This window comes from Sphaeramia orbicularis, chromosome 11 (assembly GCF_902148855.1).
Source record: "Sphaeramia orbicularis chromosome 11, fSphaOr1.1, whole genome shotgun sequence".
NCBI classification, from domain to species: domain Eukaryota; kingdom Metazoa; phylum Chordata; class Actinopteri; order Kurtiformes; family Apogonidae; genus Sphaeramia; species Sphaeramia orbicularis.
In genome coordinates, this window is record NC_043967.1 from 47,505,702 (window position 1) to 47,524,213 (window position 18,512).

Here is an 18,512-nt window from a genome sequence, read left to right on the forward strand (position 1 = left end):
TTTAAGTCCAGCGCCTAAAGGGGTAACATACAGAATTAAATGTAGAACACAGGCCTGGTCATTTGTAGATATACTACTGGTGCACATCGTGGGTTTAAATCTAGAATATATTCACCTAACACTTAACACTGTACTACGCACAAATTTAGACGATGAAGTCCATTACTAAAAAAATATATATTAGATAGATAGATAGATAGATAGATAGATAGATAGATAGATAGATAGATAGATAGATAGATAGATAGATAGATAGATAGATAGATAGATAGATAGATAGATAGATAGATAGATAGATAGATAGATAGATAGATAGATAGATAGATAGATAGATAGATAGATAGATAGATAGATAGATAGATAGATAGATAGATAGATAGATAGATAGATAGATAGATAGATATACATATAATGTTATTAAACAGGGAAAATTGAAGAAATAAAAAAGTACACCAGTTTTAACTTCCAGTTTGATATGAGTTTTTCATACACTGCCATACCATAATAGCTGTAATATTAAAATTGGCCGTAAATTTGATAAATTATAGGGAATACCAATTAACACTTCATATCCTTCCAATGGTATGGTTTTCTTTTTTTTTTTTTTTTTTTAAACAGAAAATGACAAATGTAATCAGTACAATGTTTATAACACTGGTTGCAGAGTAGGAGTAATTCTTTACCATTGAGTATCAGAGAATGTCATACTCTTAAACAGTTTAAATGTGGTTGAAAGTGTGCAGTTACTAAACTCTTCTGATACTGTGAACGTGGTCATCAGTGGCATTGATGTCTGGTACAAATGTGTTTTATTGATGAATTGTTTGACGTCGTAGATTGTTAATGGTGTGTTTCCCATTGGAGGTTGGTATTGATTGTTGATTGATGGTAGTAATTGTTGTTCTACATTATGGCCTTTTGTGTAGTATTTTATTGGGAGGCATTTATCTTAACATGGAAGGTTTCTATTTTCTGTTGTGATGTTATTATAACTTGTATATCACCTGACCCCCACCCAGGGAATGCAGATAAAAATAAGCTCCAAGTCATTTCTCCTACAATATATGTATTATCCACAGTCCCTGTAAAATAAACAATAAATAAATAAAATTAACATCAGTTTCCACGTAATTTTCCAGTTATTATACACTTAAAGGTTCTGTTCTACTCTTTCATGGACACCATTTATTCACATATTGAACCATACCCTATATTATTAAAAGTTTTCATTATGTGCATGATTAAATTAACATGTTTTTATATTCATAGTACTCCTGACCGCAAAATAATCCACAAACCTTTGTAAGCGTGCCATCATGATACAGTGTGAAACCTAAAAAATACTTTGATGCTAGTGTTTGATGTATTCACTAATTTTTCCAAAAAGAAGTAAGATTTTCCTGTTTCCAGTTTTCTGAATCTCACACTTGGAAGGCTTTTTGAAGGCCGTGAAGAAACAAATACTTTTATACGTGTTTTTCTTCCTTTCTTGAACAATTCAGCATCATTCCTCTGTGCTCCTGACAGCTGAAGCAGACTCATTATGTTCCAGCAAAAAAAAAAAAAAAAAAAAACACAGAAGCCAATTATTTTTATGCAGATTTAAAAATATATATATAAATGCATACTGTCATGTAAGTATTTAGCAAAGATACGGACAAGATCTGCAGCTAGAAATGATAAAAGGTTTTCTGTTTACAGGAGAGGATGTTCATGAATCTGGAAAGGAAAAACTGCCTGAAAATAACCTAGTCAATATACTTACAAACTATTGCCTGAATAGTATTAATATATTTACTTCAACCTTCCAAGTTTTTAATTCACTGGATTACACGTTATGTCATCAGCTCAAACAGAAGGATTAAGTAATTGTGAAATATGAGCCCAAAGTCACATGTAAAACTCTTTGTAATTATTAAATCTTGATGTTAAAGCAGATATTTTGAAGTATGACATGATAAAAATGGTGGTTGTTACAGTTTTCTTAATTCATTGGCTTTGCCCATTGACAGAACAGAGGTAGAGTAGGTGACTGAGCAGTTTACTAGAAAAATATCAAATGTTTTTCTACCAAAAACCAAATAATGTTAAACAGCTTGAAGGACAACAGACAAAAGAGAACAAATGATTCCTAAAGTGTCGGAAGTTTGATGAAAATGTGTTCAGTGTTTTTCCATTTAGATAGACAGACGTTCTGAACATTCTTGGTCCCTAATTAAGCTTTTCCACTGACAGTATTAGATCAAATCACCTCACCTTGGCAAAGCCGTTTTTGTGTTTCCATCACGTGAGAGTGGGAATCCCCAGCTACTATCAGTTGTTATTTCTGGTATTACCTTCACTGAGGTTCAAAGCGAGGTAAAGCAATAGTAAATGTGACATAAAATCATACGGATCTCAGGTTGGTCTATCCAGAATCGTCACTGTGGATACATATGAGCGCCATTGAACCAAGATGGGGGGACATCTCTAAAAACATCACAACAAATCTTCAAGTAGGGTCAATCCTGATAACTGACTACAGGTTTGAAGTTTAAAAAACAGTATCTTACCTGAGAAAATCTCACAATAACCTTTTACTTCAGAAATTACACTCATCAGCCACAACAATATGACCACTTTGTTCATTTTGTCAATTATTTTGTTCATTTTTGTCCATTTTTTCCTTCACCTGAGTATTTTCTTTATATTTGCTCAGTTTGTTGATTATTTTGTCAATTTTTGGGAACTATTTGGATTATTTTCCTAATCTTTGCCCTTTGTGTTGAATATTTTGCTCATTTTAAATGATTATTTAGTTAATGTCTGTCCATGTTGTTGATTGTTTCTTAATTTTTATTCATTTTGTTGGTTATTTTGTTAAAATTTGGGCTTATTAATGTTGGTTATATTTAACTTTTTTTTTGACTATTTTGTTCATTTTTGTTTGTTGGTAAGGTGTATATAATCCTGCACATCAAGTCACAGCTTTTAATGTTGAATGTAAGTTGCGGAGGTGATACCAGACAAATCAGAGGAAACATCAGTAAACAGACACATACAATCATGAAATCATGTTGTAGAGAGTAGAGAGGTGGACCTCCATGGATCAGATATATTTATCCAACACCTCCCACAGACGCTCAATTGTCCTGAGATTGGGAGTTCCTTCTTTAGTCCATTTTTGTTCTGTACTTACCACTGCAGACCAGGAACACCCAATAAGACCTGCAGTGTAGATGCTCTGACCCAGTCATCATCATTACAATATGGACCTGGTCAAAGTCACTCAGTTTCCAACGCTGATCATTTTGCTGCCTCCAACACATCAGCTTCGAGGACTTAATGTTCACTTGCTGCCCAATATATCCAACCCAGTGAAAGGTCTCATTGGAATGAAATAATCAATAGTATTAACACTTCTGTCAGTGGTTTGAATGTTATGGCTGATCAGTGTGTAACTTATAGTTTTAAGTTTCCCTCTCTTCCACTGTTGCATTATAGCAGCAGCCACACCGTTAATGACATAACAGTATTTTTACATAGCGTTGCGATGACGAGCTCAGGGAGAGTACTATAGTTGCAGTGGAAATGCAAAGTGTTAGTGCCAAAACAAAACCAAGTCAAGTAAAGCTGAGGCAAGTTGAGCTGATACTGTCATGGAAGGAAAAGTCTAAAAAGGACTTCTTCAAACAGACCAATCTTTGGAAGAGTGTGATATCATCAAAAATCTGTATTAGAGGACGTGTTTTAATGCATAAAAACCAAAATAAAAGCCCAAATTAGTTCTGAAATCTGAAAAACAGAAAACTCATTGTAGAGTCAATGTAAAAGTAAAAAGTGTTACCTCTATGGTGTAGGTCTGGTCGTGCTGGACAGTCTCTCCACTCCGTAGTGTCCTGGCAAAGGTAAACTCCGTGGTGGGTGGGTCTTTATTTGCTTCTTGCGCTCCATCTCGTCCTCCGCCTGAGACCTCCTCTCCTCCCACAGGCTGATCCGACTCGACTTCCACCCTTCCCTGTGAGTCTCCCTCTGAGTCGTCCTGTGACTTCCTTTTCTTCTTCTTTTTCTGTTTCTTCTGGGAGTCGGCGTGAGCCTTTCTTTGGCGGTACTCAGCCAACTACAGAGCAAATGGGAAAAAAAGCAACAGGAAGTCAAATGAGTGAAGAAGAGACATTTAATAAACTATCTGCTAACTGCTATGCTAGTCTGCATCTCCATTTCCTAAAGATCACCTGTTTGACAAAATTCATATCTCAAATCACTTGTCCAGCACAGATTATAACTTCCTGCTTTTATTACTTCTAATAAAAGGACAAAAACTACCTACTCTGAATCTGCACAGTTTGCTGATACTTAAGCGAAACATTGTGTGCCTCTAAAATGTCTTCTGTGCTCCAAGTGAATCCTCCCTCCCTGTGTCCATATGACCTACCACATGCCTTTTGCTGTGCCAGGAGCTAATCCCAACTAAAGGGATTACATTTTTAAACTATCTCCACGATCTGCTCAAACGGCTAATAACACACTCTGTGGGATTCACCAGAAAAAAAGAAATGTTTCATGTCCTCTTAATGTATCAAAATTAGTATTATCAACAGGTATATGATGGAAATCAGGATTATTCTTTACTTCACATAAAATAAGATGCTTGTGTTGAGCATTCACATTTCTTATAAATAAATGCAATAGAGTGGCATAATGTTGACTATCTGTGTCTTAATATGCTAAAAGAATTTAACAATGCATCACAATTTTTTTAGACAAAGCAAAAACATATGCACTATGTTACTCCAAAACTTTATAGACAGTGTGAGAAAAAAGGCCTTATTAAAACATTTTATTCCACTAACCCACAGGACACAAATAAGCGCCCATTTCAACATGTCTAAGGAAGACTTCTATGTCAGCTCAATAATGAGTATGCTTCAAGAACTGCTAGAATCCTTCTCCTCGTGGACAGATATTAGCATCTCATTTGGATCAGATTGACCGGAGATGCACAATGGTGGAATAACAGAGGTTCAGGCTCCTTGATCCACCTCTGAGGGTCTAACCAAACTGAAGCAGACCATTGGTCATGTTCCACTAACATCAGCTGTGGTATCTTTCCTGACAGTGATGTGGAGGTTGTTTTGTGATCAGAAGCTCCTCAAGTCTAGTCAAAGAATTAATTTCTCAATCTTTATTTGCACTGTGAAAATTTTTCTACTCAACTTCAGCTAACATTAATATATTCATCTATATTTAGTGAGAGTGTTAGTATTGTTACTACAGAGAGCAATGCATTATGGGTTTGTGAGTACATTTAAATTTATTGATTCTTTATTATTATGTCCACACTATGGCATTTGGATTTATTTTGCTTGAATCTGCAGAGTTTTATTTGCTTTTCAGGAGCCTAGAACTTAAAGATGATTAATATAATATAATATTTGATGAAATAATGACTTCAGACAATGAACTACCTGCAGTCTGATCTGCTGGAAGCAACAGATAAAATAATCTTTATCATTCCCACAGGGGCACTGTATTTGGGTTAGTAGTGCTGCATTATAGTAGCATTGGTAAAAAAAAAAAAAAAAAAAAAAAAAATATAACACCTAACAATAAAATGGGGCAGTGGGACACTTCAACACAATAATTTAATACATGCTGCAAAGACAGCTCCTGCACGTGGAATAAATAAAATAGTAGTAAAAAAAAATGAACCACTACGAAGAAAAAAAAATTAAAAGAAGTGTTAAAAGGAATACATACAATATAGAAACTATTGCACAATTCTCATGGGCTGTGACACTAAGTTATAAAATCATAATAACCATAAAAGCAGGCTAAGGAATGCCTGAGGCTGGGGCTGGTGTTTATTCAAAAGAGTTATGGACATGGGGAGAAAATAAAGCTTAAACCAGTTGTATATTCATCAGTTAGCTTTGTAAAATCGACTTGAAGGTAAGAGTTCATACTGTGACTGTAAAATGTGGAGCACTTCGGCTGGTGAACTCAGATGTGCACCAACACTGAGTATTCATAAAAATACAACATCAGAAGGTAAATTATGTTTGTAGAGTAAAGAAAAAGTGAACTTATGTTTACTTCATAAACAAGCAGATTAAGTTCATGTTTCTTCAAGCTAAAAAACCCCCTGCATAATACAGTATGGTCCAAAACTCAACACAGTTATAATGCACACACACACAAACACACACACACGCACACACACACACACACACACACACACACACAACCTAATCATCAAGAAACCAATAATAGTTTGTGAGTTGTCCACATGAAAAAAAACAAAAAACAGTGATTCAGATCATGGGCTGTGATCGTATCTCAAAATATCACATTTCACTTCCTGTTTAGAAAAGCAGGCGCATTGGTTCAACTTCATGCCATTCAAGGCATGATTTGTAATCCATAAAACTCATGTATATTGAGTTATAATCATCCAGAGACAGTAAATTACTGTAAATTATCTGCCAAGATATTGTCTATGAATACAGAACAGTGCTGGCTGGTCCATAGAGGATGCAAAGAAGAGCTGTTTAAACATTATGTTAATTATAGGAAAAATGTCTCTGAAATAATATGTTTCAATTATTGTAATACTTATCCTATAGTTCATGTGAACATTTACTGAAGTTGATTTTAACTGTATCTACTTAATTTATCTCTGAATATATTCATTTCCTGGTCATGGTCATGGGCCGTCTGTAAAATTAGTGCATATGTGGCTACAAAAAATTCTGGTAAACAGATGATCTGAGGCTGTGTTCTCATTGGAGGATTAAACAAGTAGCTTTAAGGTGCACATTTTTGCATCTCAGAGCCAATCAGAATTGTTTTTTTGTTTTCTTGTCCTTATGAGATTGAATGATTTTTTCTGGGTTGCCTTATACAGAAGCTTTTAGGACTCCAGAATAAATATGAAGTACTAAATCTGATCCACATGTCACAGGTAACAAAGTATAGTCCTGTTCAGTCTGTGGCATGTCGATTTAGCTCACCTCTGTGTTTTACACCTGGCCTGTAGCTTAATGGAGTATGATGCAAATTGCCACTTGGCTATTTGACCACATAGGTAATGGAGAGACCATAGTAGCAGCTGGTCTGTAGCACAGACAATAGTTTGTGGGATTGTCATTTGGAAGACCATTGCTGGACTCTTGCAAGTTACATAATTTCCAATTCCACTTTACTTTTTCGTAAAAAACTCTGAAATATAAGAGAAATTTAGTCCAATGCAAAGGGTGATGACATATCAATGCAAATGAAAAACTAGGACCACTGGCCCTGTAGCCCACCACATGTTCTATCAAGAATCAATAGGAAATTGGATTTGCAAGGTTATTAGGTCAGAGTCCTGTGGTCTTAATACAGGAGATCAATCTCCCAATAGAAGTGGATGCAGTCTGTGAAAGTGAAACTTAAAGCTCATTTACATTTTCCCAACCTCCTGAAACTTTCATTTGAGAGGACAGGACATCTGTCCTGGCCTATTATATATTATACATATGTATAATAAGTCTAATGCGACGGTGCTGATTTTTTTGTATTAAATGTATGGTGTGTCGGCACGGATTTTGCCGTGGCACTGCACCACAGCAGAAACACTGTGCTGTATGGGCCCCCCGGGAATGCTGGGCCCCATGAATTTGTCATGTTCCGTTTGCTCAAAAAACGGTTGAGAAACACTGAACTAGCCTATATTAATATCTGTAACCATTTCCATTTCATAAGCCATCAAAATATGGCCCATTACAAGTTAAGGCAAAAATTAAAATATCAAAATATGTCCAAATTCTGAACAAGCTTTATAGACATTGCCCCAAGGAAGCGACATATAAAATTTGAAATCAGTCATTTTGTCAGAGAAGATGTTTGCCGTGAAGAAATTGCCAACGACGGCAAAGACGCTAGACACAGCGTCTTCACAATACCTCGTGGCCTATGGGCCGGTGAGCTAAAAACTGGCCTTGCACACAAACTCATAAGTGCTTATGTTGTCTTAAACCCCACAGTCTCAAAAAGAATTGAAACAAATATAATGAGGTCGATGCACAATTCCAAATTCACGAATAACAGATAACCCCCACACTGTCTCCTCACAATAATACACTATTATTTCTTCCCAGAGTAAAAGAAAAATGTGCTTGTTTCTTCAGCTAAAGTGTTGTGGTGTTACACCTCAGTCTGTAAATAAAATCCAGCAGGATACAAACTTGTTGAGGTGCTCTGCTGTTCACTGACGCACATTTTCAGCCTCACCTTTCACACCAGTTATGTCCTCCTCTCCCTAATATATGTACATGATTTTGTGTTCCATCAGATATGGCTGCAGGTTCTCTTTAACATGCATGTAAAGGCATCATAGGAAATACATATCCACTGGGTATCACGTGGTTTTTCCAGTTTTTGGTGCGTTTTCTGTCCTCATCAGGTACATGTCTGGTTTTTAGGAGTTGGAAGCAGTGATTTATGATGAAATACTTGAAAATCACTCATATTAAAGTTACACTTTCAGTACAGTTTGGGATAGTTGAGGCATGTTCATTCATTTTTCTCCTGAAACAAAAACAAAAACAACAGGACACTGTTACAGTTAATTATCAGGGAGTAGACAACACTACCTTCACATGGACAGTTTGTGTGACTGTCATTCATTACATACAGGCCATGGGTGACAGACAACAGATCAAGTCCACTGAGCCGGCCTGACAGCAGGGGCTACAGGTGTCACGTCACAGGTGTTGTGTGGATTGCAATAATAAGGCTGTTTCCAAGGAGACCATACTAATGCCTGCTCACCTGTCTAGGAAATGTTAGTACCTAGATAGAAATAATTCATACACCAAAAATAACTTGTAAATGCACTTCAGAAACATATTTTCTAAATAAGTGAATTAAGCAATCATAACAGCCAATAGTGGAATACAAAAGTATTGAACTTTACAAATGAAGTTTAACCCATAAAGACCCAAACATCTACTGGCGACCAAAATCATTACTGATAGAAAAAGTTAAATAACTGTAGATCCACTAATCCTAGCAATCCATTTAAATAATTTGTGTAAAATGCAGTATGTAATCACTTCTTAGTCATCATATATGACCCATTTGGATGTTCAGAGGCTCCATAGTGAATGTGGAAACACTGTCATCTTCTACAACATTGATTCACCGGTGAAGTTTGATCAATGACACTGGATGGACACACTGGGTTTATGTTCCATTAATGATAGCCTATATTTTACTAAAAAAAAGTAATTTTTTCCTCCATTTTCTCTGTTTCTGATATAATAACCCTCAACTTTTAGGTCTATACATGTCCATGCTGTGAGTATAAAGGCATTTTAATGCTTAAACAAAGTGCCTGGGAGTTTTCTTCCTGTTAACTCTCAACTTGAATTTGAGCTTTTATGAACATCAATCATGATCAGTGAATTAAATACAGGAAAATACCTGACTTTCACTAAAGAACGCAAAATACTGAGCATAATATTAGAATAAATGGTGATAAATCACTTAAGAAAAGTTAAAAATAAAGAAAAAATCATTTGAGAACATACACAAAAGTAGCACTGGATCTTTATGGGTTCAAATCTGTCTGTGAATGATTCACCTTTGTTTATTCCTCAAACAAATTCCGCTCTTTTAGGAGCAAAATCATGACAAAAATTAGCACTTTTCAGTAGATCTGGTTAGGTGTTTCTGTACTAAAGGTCAAAGGCCAGCATGATAAAGCATGAGTGGGTGTCATCATGGCCGATCCCCCACCTACAACACACAGCTCAACCGCTCAAGGGCTCTTGATCTGCCCCGTCCCTCGTCTAAATATACCCAGCGTTATCCTTCAAATAAAAGGGCATGCTGAATGAGAGATGTACAAATTCCGGTTTACAGGATGGAAAATATGACCTTGTCAATGAAAAAAAGAGGCTCTGAAACAAAACAGCGAGGCTCGGCTTTGCTGTTCATTTGATTATGCCCACACATCAACAACAGTTTGTGAAATACAGCCAGCAGAAATAACCCTGAGTTTTGGAGGAGTCTTTTTGGTGAGCTGCTTATCATAGAGCTTCGGCTGAGCATATGGGCGACTGGAGACTGCGGCGTTCCATCACCATCTGGGAAACAGAGACTACGTAGGTGTACCACCATCTGCTGTCTGAAAACATTTACACAGGCAGATATTTTATGCCTTTTTTTTATGTGCATCTAATAGCAACATAAACAACAACACTCGTAAACTGTATTTTTAGATTTCTATTTAAATTAACTGATTCATCCCAGTGTCTATTTCAGTGGTTTCTCTGTTTCATACTATACATAAACACAGTCTCATGGATAATAAACTGCATTGTATCTGGAGGCTAAACATGACTTGGCACATTTACACTGGCTATTTAGAGCACAAAACAACAGATAAAAGGGGTGTCCAAACTGACAGAATTAACAAAACACTGATTAAATATATCACAAAACACACTTTGGGTGTGAAAACAAACTATTGGCTCTAAAGCTGCCATTTTTAGAACTCAGATACTAGTTCACACAGAATGGAAGCAAGACAAAATAATGCACCACACAGCATTACATTCAGATATTTTACTACAGCAAAAGCACTAATAGCATACTGCAAAAATACTATACTACAAGTCAAGGTTCTGCATCCAAAAACTTGAGTAAAAGTATTGTCAGCACAGTATCATATCTCTACAAAAGTCACAAGTGGTCTTTGTGTAGTAAAATGGTTCCCGTCAGTGTTTAGTTGGTAGTTTTGTTTAACAGCAATCCATCGTATTATCCAAGATCATCATCCCTGTCCTTTGAGAATATCCTATCTCTAAAAAGTCAACTCTTAATGAGCTCAGAAAAAGACCTGTTTTCAGCTTCGTGACCATGCATCTTCCAGATAATCCATGAACATTTAGTAAAGAATTTTCTCAACACATAAAGGAACGCTTCATCTTGCAGGAAGATTGTAACCAGAGAAATAACTAAAGCTCTCAAAAGTACAATATTTCATAACATGAAAATTGAACATGAACTTTCTCAACCTGTGTCACTGCTATAGGTTGAACCCCACCCCATGCATGATTCTGAAAATTACTATAACATGAAAAAGAGATTGAGAGTGTGGTGATTAGAGGCTGAATGTTCAGGTGTGGAAGTGGGGCAGGAGTAGTTCAGGAACGTCCGTACAACAAAGATACTTATGCAGAACCACAGGAGGCTCTGACAGGGTTGTTACGAGCTTTTGTATTTTACTACTCTATAAATTCCTGCCAAAAACTTCAAAATTTGTCGAAGTATGCAATGTAATTTCCTTGTTTTCTTGTCATGATTCCGTGTTTTCCAACAGCGAACTGAACCTCAGAGGTTTCCAAAAATCAGAGAGCCTGTGTTATTCTGATACTGTGGTGATTAATATGAGATTTCTGAGTCAAACCATCAGTTTAACCAATTAAGGTAGTGGTTTTAGGAGGCAAAATTGCTACCTCTGTGTGAATCTGGTGGTTCAGAGAGCGATAAAAGACTTCACCTTGAAAATGACTGAGGTTTAGAAAAATTTGATTAAAGGACAGGTGATTTGAACACTTCTGAGAGGCATGAATGTAGATTTTTTTTTGTCCTACTCTGATTAATCTTGGAAGTGTGAAGAATCCAGAAGATTTTAGAATAAGAAGAGGGACTTTAGCCATTTTCACCTATAAAATGCGGATCTATAATTATGTTCATGGCTGCAAAAAAGTATTTGTGTGTTCAGTATGAGTTCAAGTTTATCACAAAATTTTGACATCGTTGCTTATGGTAATGTATGATGTTTCACTAAAAAGGAAGAGGATAATCTTCAAACTATAAGAGTAAGTGTAGCTGTCAGACAAATGTAGTAAAATGAAAAGTACAACACTAAAATATACTGTTACAAATATTGTATTTGACCAGTGTACAATATCAAATATAAAACTTTCCTCTTAGATGTTGAATTCTACAATGATAAGTCAGCTGAAATGACTGTGTGAAATATGTAAAATAATACCAAACATCTGCAGAACTGCACAAACTGCTTTGTCAACCTCTCCACTGCAGCGAATGAAAACAGGACAGCTGTTCAACCATCAAACTCAATTAATCACCTGGCAATCCCTTGTCAAGCAGCACTGCATGACATCACTTAAGCGTGAAAGTATGTAATACATTCACATTAGACAAAAAGACTGCAAGATTAGAGTAGAGGTCTCCAATGTCAAGTAAATCCATTATTAACGTATATAATCCATTGTGTTCATAATCTGTTGTCACACAGAGAAATACAGGGTATGGTCATGATTAGTCCCCTAATGGATTAACGTCCAGGCCTAAGTTAAGTAGATCAACTTGAACCTTTGCTGTCCTCAAAACCCCCAATGCTACCTGACAGTGACCATGACCTTAAAACTGACACTACTAAAGTTAGCTCTCTCACCTATTTACTTTTACATGCTGTGGATATCAAATGCCCTCATCCTTATTTATTGCATACCAAGATTAGCTACAAACATTAGCAAACATTAGATTTATCTATGGATCTTTGCGTAAAATATTTAATGCTGTGATGCCATATTTTGCTGAATGATGCGCACGTGCAGATCTGAAGGAGGGAGTGCTGAAAAAGTAAGTAGAGGTTCAGGTCACAGAAAACATCTTCTGTGATTGCAAAAGGTCATATCACATCACAGTCTGAGGGTCGGCACCATCTTGAGCAAATCAGTGCTGTAATGGCTGTTTTTCACAGAATCGCATAAGATGATACTCAAGGGTGTATATTGCGTAACACGAGAACGAAGGACAAATAACTCCATAATGCTGGTAATGCACTTTCCAATACTGTCCATTTAGCCTCAGAGAGCAGAGTGAGAGCAAATAATCTGCAGCTAGTGGTTTAAAACAATACCCAGACCACTTAAGACCACATTTTCAATTTGCTCACTGTCTGCAATGACTCAATAGACAACTTGTCTGGAGCAGACAGGATTTGAAGCAGGCTGTAAAGTAGATGAACAGCAGTCAGTCATATACTTGGACCTGAATACAGGGTTTTGGCAGGTTTCAACAAGTTCAGACCAATTTGAATGTAGTTTACAATATATTTCACCTATACCTCTGATCTTTCATATAAATATAAAAGATATGAAAGAATACAAAAGGAATGAAAATAATGTTAAAAGAAATCATCTCAACTTCTTTGAAAAGAAGCTGATTTTTATGTTAGCGCACGTATCACATAAATGCTCTGCACAAATTGCTCAGATTGTTTCACATTAGTTTTATTACAGTGATCAATACAAATATTTCTTTAAAACACATTTAAAAGCAAGGTGGAAGGTAATGCACCTTTATATAAAAGTATATCAACTTCATAATCAACGCAAGGCCTGCTACAGTCATATTTAAGACACTCATAAACATTTTAAGGTTATCACTATTGGACTGTAGAGTTGTTAAAGACCTGCAAAACCTTGTAATATAAACTCTACCTACATGTGACTGGACGAACACATCACCCTGAGCTGCACCTTGCATTTGTGTCCAATCATAAAAATTGGAATGCAGTGGCTCTACATTTCTTCACTTAAATTATAACCTTTGAAGTACTTAATCAGTACATTTGTTAATGCATTTAGACTTCCCTGGCAGTTTTCTGATGAGTCTCATATTTAGCTACTTGAGTCCTGTAACAAAATTGATGTAATTTTGCAGAATACTGGCACAAGTGATTCTGCCCTGCATTTCCCTATGGCCCATCATCTACGTGCTTTTCAACAAAACAACTTGTCAACTTTCTCCTTTCCATGTGAGGACACAGTGACATGGTGCTGTGGAGAAAAGGCTCCTGCAGCAGAGAGGGGCCTTTTATGAACCAAATACCAAACCCATAACCAAGGAGATTTTCATTCCAGTAGTGCCCCCCACTGTGAAAACCTAAAAGCCAAAGCTTCAGCTCCACTATGAAAACAGGACTAACTAAATGACACACTAAACACAGTGTATCACAGGATTAAGATGGTTTGGAGCAGATACACTTGAATTACCTTTGATTTATTGGAATTATGGATATCAACACCTAGATTCACAACTGAAAAGTAAATGTGATAGTTTTGACAAGTACATGATGAATTTAGGGCTATCAGGATTATTTCTTCAAGCCATGGGTCAATAAACTAATCCTGACACCACTTCTTCTTTCTATTATAGGTATAGTTGTTTTAATGTCTTATTTAAGTGTAAAGTCTATTCCCACTGTGCTTCATTCTACTTGTACAAACACCTTTCAACTTTGTTTGGAAAGGTGCTACATAAATGAAGACTATTATTGCTAAACATATGTAGTGCAATTTATGTGTGTTTATGTCTGTCTGTCTGTGTTAACATTTAGGAAATATATCACAGTTCTTGCGTACCATCCCTAAGGTAAATGTAACTTTCAGATCCATAAGTAAATGAAATTCTGTATTTAAAAAAGTTGTAAGCCTCAAGTGGAAGTCAACATATCAGATGATAAAATGAGTGATTTCTCTTAAGAATATGATGATGTTGAGGTTTTCTTGAAGGTTTATGGGTAGTATAATGCCTAACTTAATTGTGCCCATATAAAATACGAACAGGGATGTTAAACCAAGGTGTAACTGTAGGATAAAATGTTATATTGATAATGCAGTGGTCAAGAAATATGACACTGGCATGCAAGAGAAATCCATACCATTACCCTGGTCAGTGATGTTTCACATGTTTTGATGAATGGATGGAGGGTTGTCCTGACCTAATTGTGGATGCTGATGAGTGACAGACGCAGTTTAACACAAGTTTGGCATGTGGGACACTGCTAAAGCTAGTGAGGATGTGTCCTGTAAATCCTGTTACACCAGCCTGCCAGCCTCACTTCAAGTGCCTTTTATAAGCCCTCGATAACGCTGTCAGGACTTGACTTGTAGGCGATTAAGTGAGCATTGCGTGCAGTCTTGTGTGTTAGTTTCATTAAGGTAAAAACTCTCACAGAAACACCACAAACATGCAGCATGACAAAGGAATCTGAGGCTAGCTGTAGCCATGCTAACCCCCCCCGGCCGGCTGACAGAGCAGGGCGCATGTTTGCTGGATCTGACAGCTGAGAGGGGGGTTTAAAGGAGAAGGGGCTGGTCCAAAAACAGCTGACAGCAACAAAGGACAAAACAAGTTGCTGGTATCATTAACTTACAACTTTACAGCCATGATAGCAGTGTTTTGGAGTTATGCTAACACCAAAAACTGGAAAACCTACCTTTGCTTTACCGGCCTCGAGCTTCTTTTGCCTCTCCTCGTCTTCCATCACCGCTGTCCCTGTGGCTGAAACAGACGACAAACTGCTTCATGCGAAACACTACTAAGTAAATCCCTAAACGCTGACTGTTAAATGTCTAAAGTTTGGCTTCCAGCTCGCTTCTACAGTCCTCCCTCCCGTTTACTGAGAGCTGTCTCCTTGTTGGTAGTCCGCCGCCATGTTTTCCACGTAAACATGAGCCCATCTATGATGACGTCTCGTAGGTGCCATCAAGACCACGCCCCCTGACATTCCACTACTGCTGCTTTCACTTACTGATAAAAACATCGTAATTCGTAACACATTCCAATAATTATTCACTAAGTTATTGGCTGGAGGGAAATGATATGTTTATTGTAAGCATCAAAACAGTACAAACCAAGTCGGTGCCAATCCTGACATAGTTATAAATCAATTAATACGTTGGGGCATTCAAGAAACTTGACTGTATAATATGCACATAGCAACACTCAACTTGATTTTTAGAAAAAAAAAAAAAGAGTCAGCAGATAAACTTGGGAAAAAAACAAAATGCACATTCAAACATTCATGTAGCAATGACGGAATGTCACCAACTGCATATTCACTCAAGTCCAGATCTAAAGCACTTACGATTTACATGAGCCTTTTTTGCTTTATATTTCTAGCTCACTACATTGTATGTATAAATATTTCATTATATTTATTACAAGTACAGTACTGTGCTAAAGTCTGAGGCTAGAATTAGGTCTGTTGTGGTGGCAGAGCTGTAATAACCATACAAATATGCATTTCTTAGTCTCTATCATGATACAAGTAGAATATACAGGAGGTGGAAAATATTTAGTGTGACTGTCCTATGCATTCAACATGTGAACTGTTGCTGCACTTATCCTCTGGTGTTTCATTCAATAAATATTAAACATTTCACGTTGTTTGGCATACTTTTAGCCATGTCAACACAGGACATATTAAATTATGACTTGTGTTTGTAGTAGCCATTTAGGTCATATTTTCTGTGTGTTTTAATACTCAGGACGTATGTTTTCTTGACAAAGAAATAAGTATACAAGGTTTTTACAACACTGTAAAAAAAAAAAAAAAAAAAAAAAAAAAAAAAGCTACACTATATGCAGAGTTTTGAACCTTACTATTCACTTGCAGACTCATAATATTAATATAAAGTAAAATCAACAAAAAATTCTGATATGCCATATTAGAATAATAAATAAACCAATAATAAACCCAACAATAAATATAGTAATTAAAATGAGCTCCACCATCAGCAACTGCAACGCTCATGGTGAACACATTGCATGACTAATCCTGAGATGTTAATAAAGATGGTTGCTATTCCAAAATAATGCACTTGTACTTTTTATATTTTAGGTATCATTTGATGCTAGTAGTTTTATTTAGGCATGGTTTTCATAGCATTATTTTTTTTTACTTGTAACACAGTACTTTTACTTCATGTGAGTCTCTCTTCTCCCACTGTTAGAAAGCTTGGATGTTACAAGGCCTTTTTCATAATGCCAAAACATATGGGTTAATCGGGCAAACAATTAAACAGGATTTAGGAGTCTATCTTTCTTATTGTATGTCTCATAAGTTTTATATTAATATGGCATAATATCACTGTTGGCATCCACAAATACTTTGGAGTATTATTTATTGATTCATCTAAAATCCTTCCACTTAAACATTCAAGTATTTATCTGACTAAAGTAGAACAAATGAAGAATTTAATTGCATTGTTAATATATGTATTTCTCATTCCTTGTTTCCTTCCTTATTTATTACTGGACATGACGATAAACCATTTGGTTTCTTCTGCTTTATAACAAATCGAACTAACTTAAAATATTATCCAGCCTAGATGAATGATAAGACAGTTCTCCTGAAGGTTTTCTCATTCCTGCAATCCATTGTCTGATTTTGATATTGGATTAGAATAGTTTATAATGACCAAAATTTCATTTAACTCACAGTCTGAATTCTGCTTAAAACGTCTGCTCAGTTTCTATGGTAACCAGAATGAAAGACTGCCTGAGCTGTCCCAGTTGCGAGGTCTGTCTCTGCTTTTTGTAACATATTAAGAGCAGTTTTCTTTATAAAAGCACATTTTACAGCATCATGGTACTGGACTGAACTACTCTGAACAATCATATTTCAGGTCCTTTGCTTGAAAACATCTGAGCGTCTGCTGCTGAACAGGACAGCAGGTAACATGAGAGACTGGCATCAGTTTCTAGGACAGATGGTGGTGATAAAAGAAAGAGTGGCCAAAATTTTACTTACAAACTCCATATAAAATTTAGTCTACTACAGTTTGTCACCTTATGTGGTGGTGAAAAGAGGGTTGGAAATGTACGGGGGTTTTTTGGCCATTTTTAGGATTTAGTTAACAGAACACAGTCATAACAGGCATTGTAGACAGGCTTACATGTTTAGGTCACATTGAGCTTTGTAAATTATTGATAAAGCTTAAAGTAGTACTTCACCATAACAAACGTGACCACTGGTAACTTAAAAAAGTATAACAATAAAATGACATGTAATTTTGTTGAGCGGATTTAAATTTCCTCAAATATATTCTCAGTTATTACCCCTATTCCACTGAACTTCATTGAAATTAACAGAATCACTGGTTATTTCTATTTTTGCAAATTCTGTATCTATAATTTAATGAAATTTTATATCAATATTCTTATTATCTTAATGTCTCAAATTATATAATTTTTTAAGGAAATGGAAAAAAACAACCAAAAAATAACTTTTTATTTGGGAAAATATTATTAAACTGAGGTAGTCCAGAGTGGTGCAATGGAAATATTACATAAAAATACAAAATTATTCCAACAGTGATTTTAAAATGAATAAATAAATGCATTTTATTGTATGCATAAATGCATACAAATGAGTTTTTCATATTAAAGTCTACTCAGTATTATACCATATGAGTTTTTTCTAAGGAAACCAGTTAAAGTTAAAGAAATGATTTATTAGTGATTGAAATTATGATTAATTCAGTTGAACATTTTGTTTGAACTTTTAAGTGAATTAAGCCTCAAAGATATTTTTAAACTTACCATATATGCCTTGCAAAGTTCATCTTCCTTTCTTCCTTGGTCATGTTGTGGAGTTTGTTTCATTATCACTGTTATTATAATTTGTCTTAGGTGCTGTATATATTTAAACAAAGTGT

The 18,512-nt window shown here is 35.8% G+C and overlaps 1 protein-coding gene across 1 annotated transcript in view; it reads right to left on the reverse strand.

Annotated features, from left to right (window-relative positions):
* The window catches only part of akap9 (A kinase (PRKA) anchor protein 9), an 85,987-nt gene extending 70,469 nt beyond the window's left edge, over positions 1-15,518 (reverse strand). The window contains exons 1-2 of the mRNA XM_030147669.1: positions 15,287-15,518; positions 3,827-4,099 (exon numbers count right to left, since the gene is read on the reverse strand). Coding sequence (XP_030003529.1) covers positions 3,827-4,099; positions 15,287-15,334 — 321 coding nt within the window. The 5' untranslated portion in view covers positions 15,335-15,518. The remainder of the gene's footprint in view (positions 1-3,826; positions 4,100-15,286) is intronic.
* Positions 15,519-18,512: the final 2,994 nt, after the last annotated feature.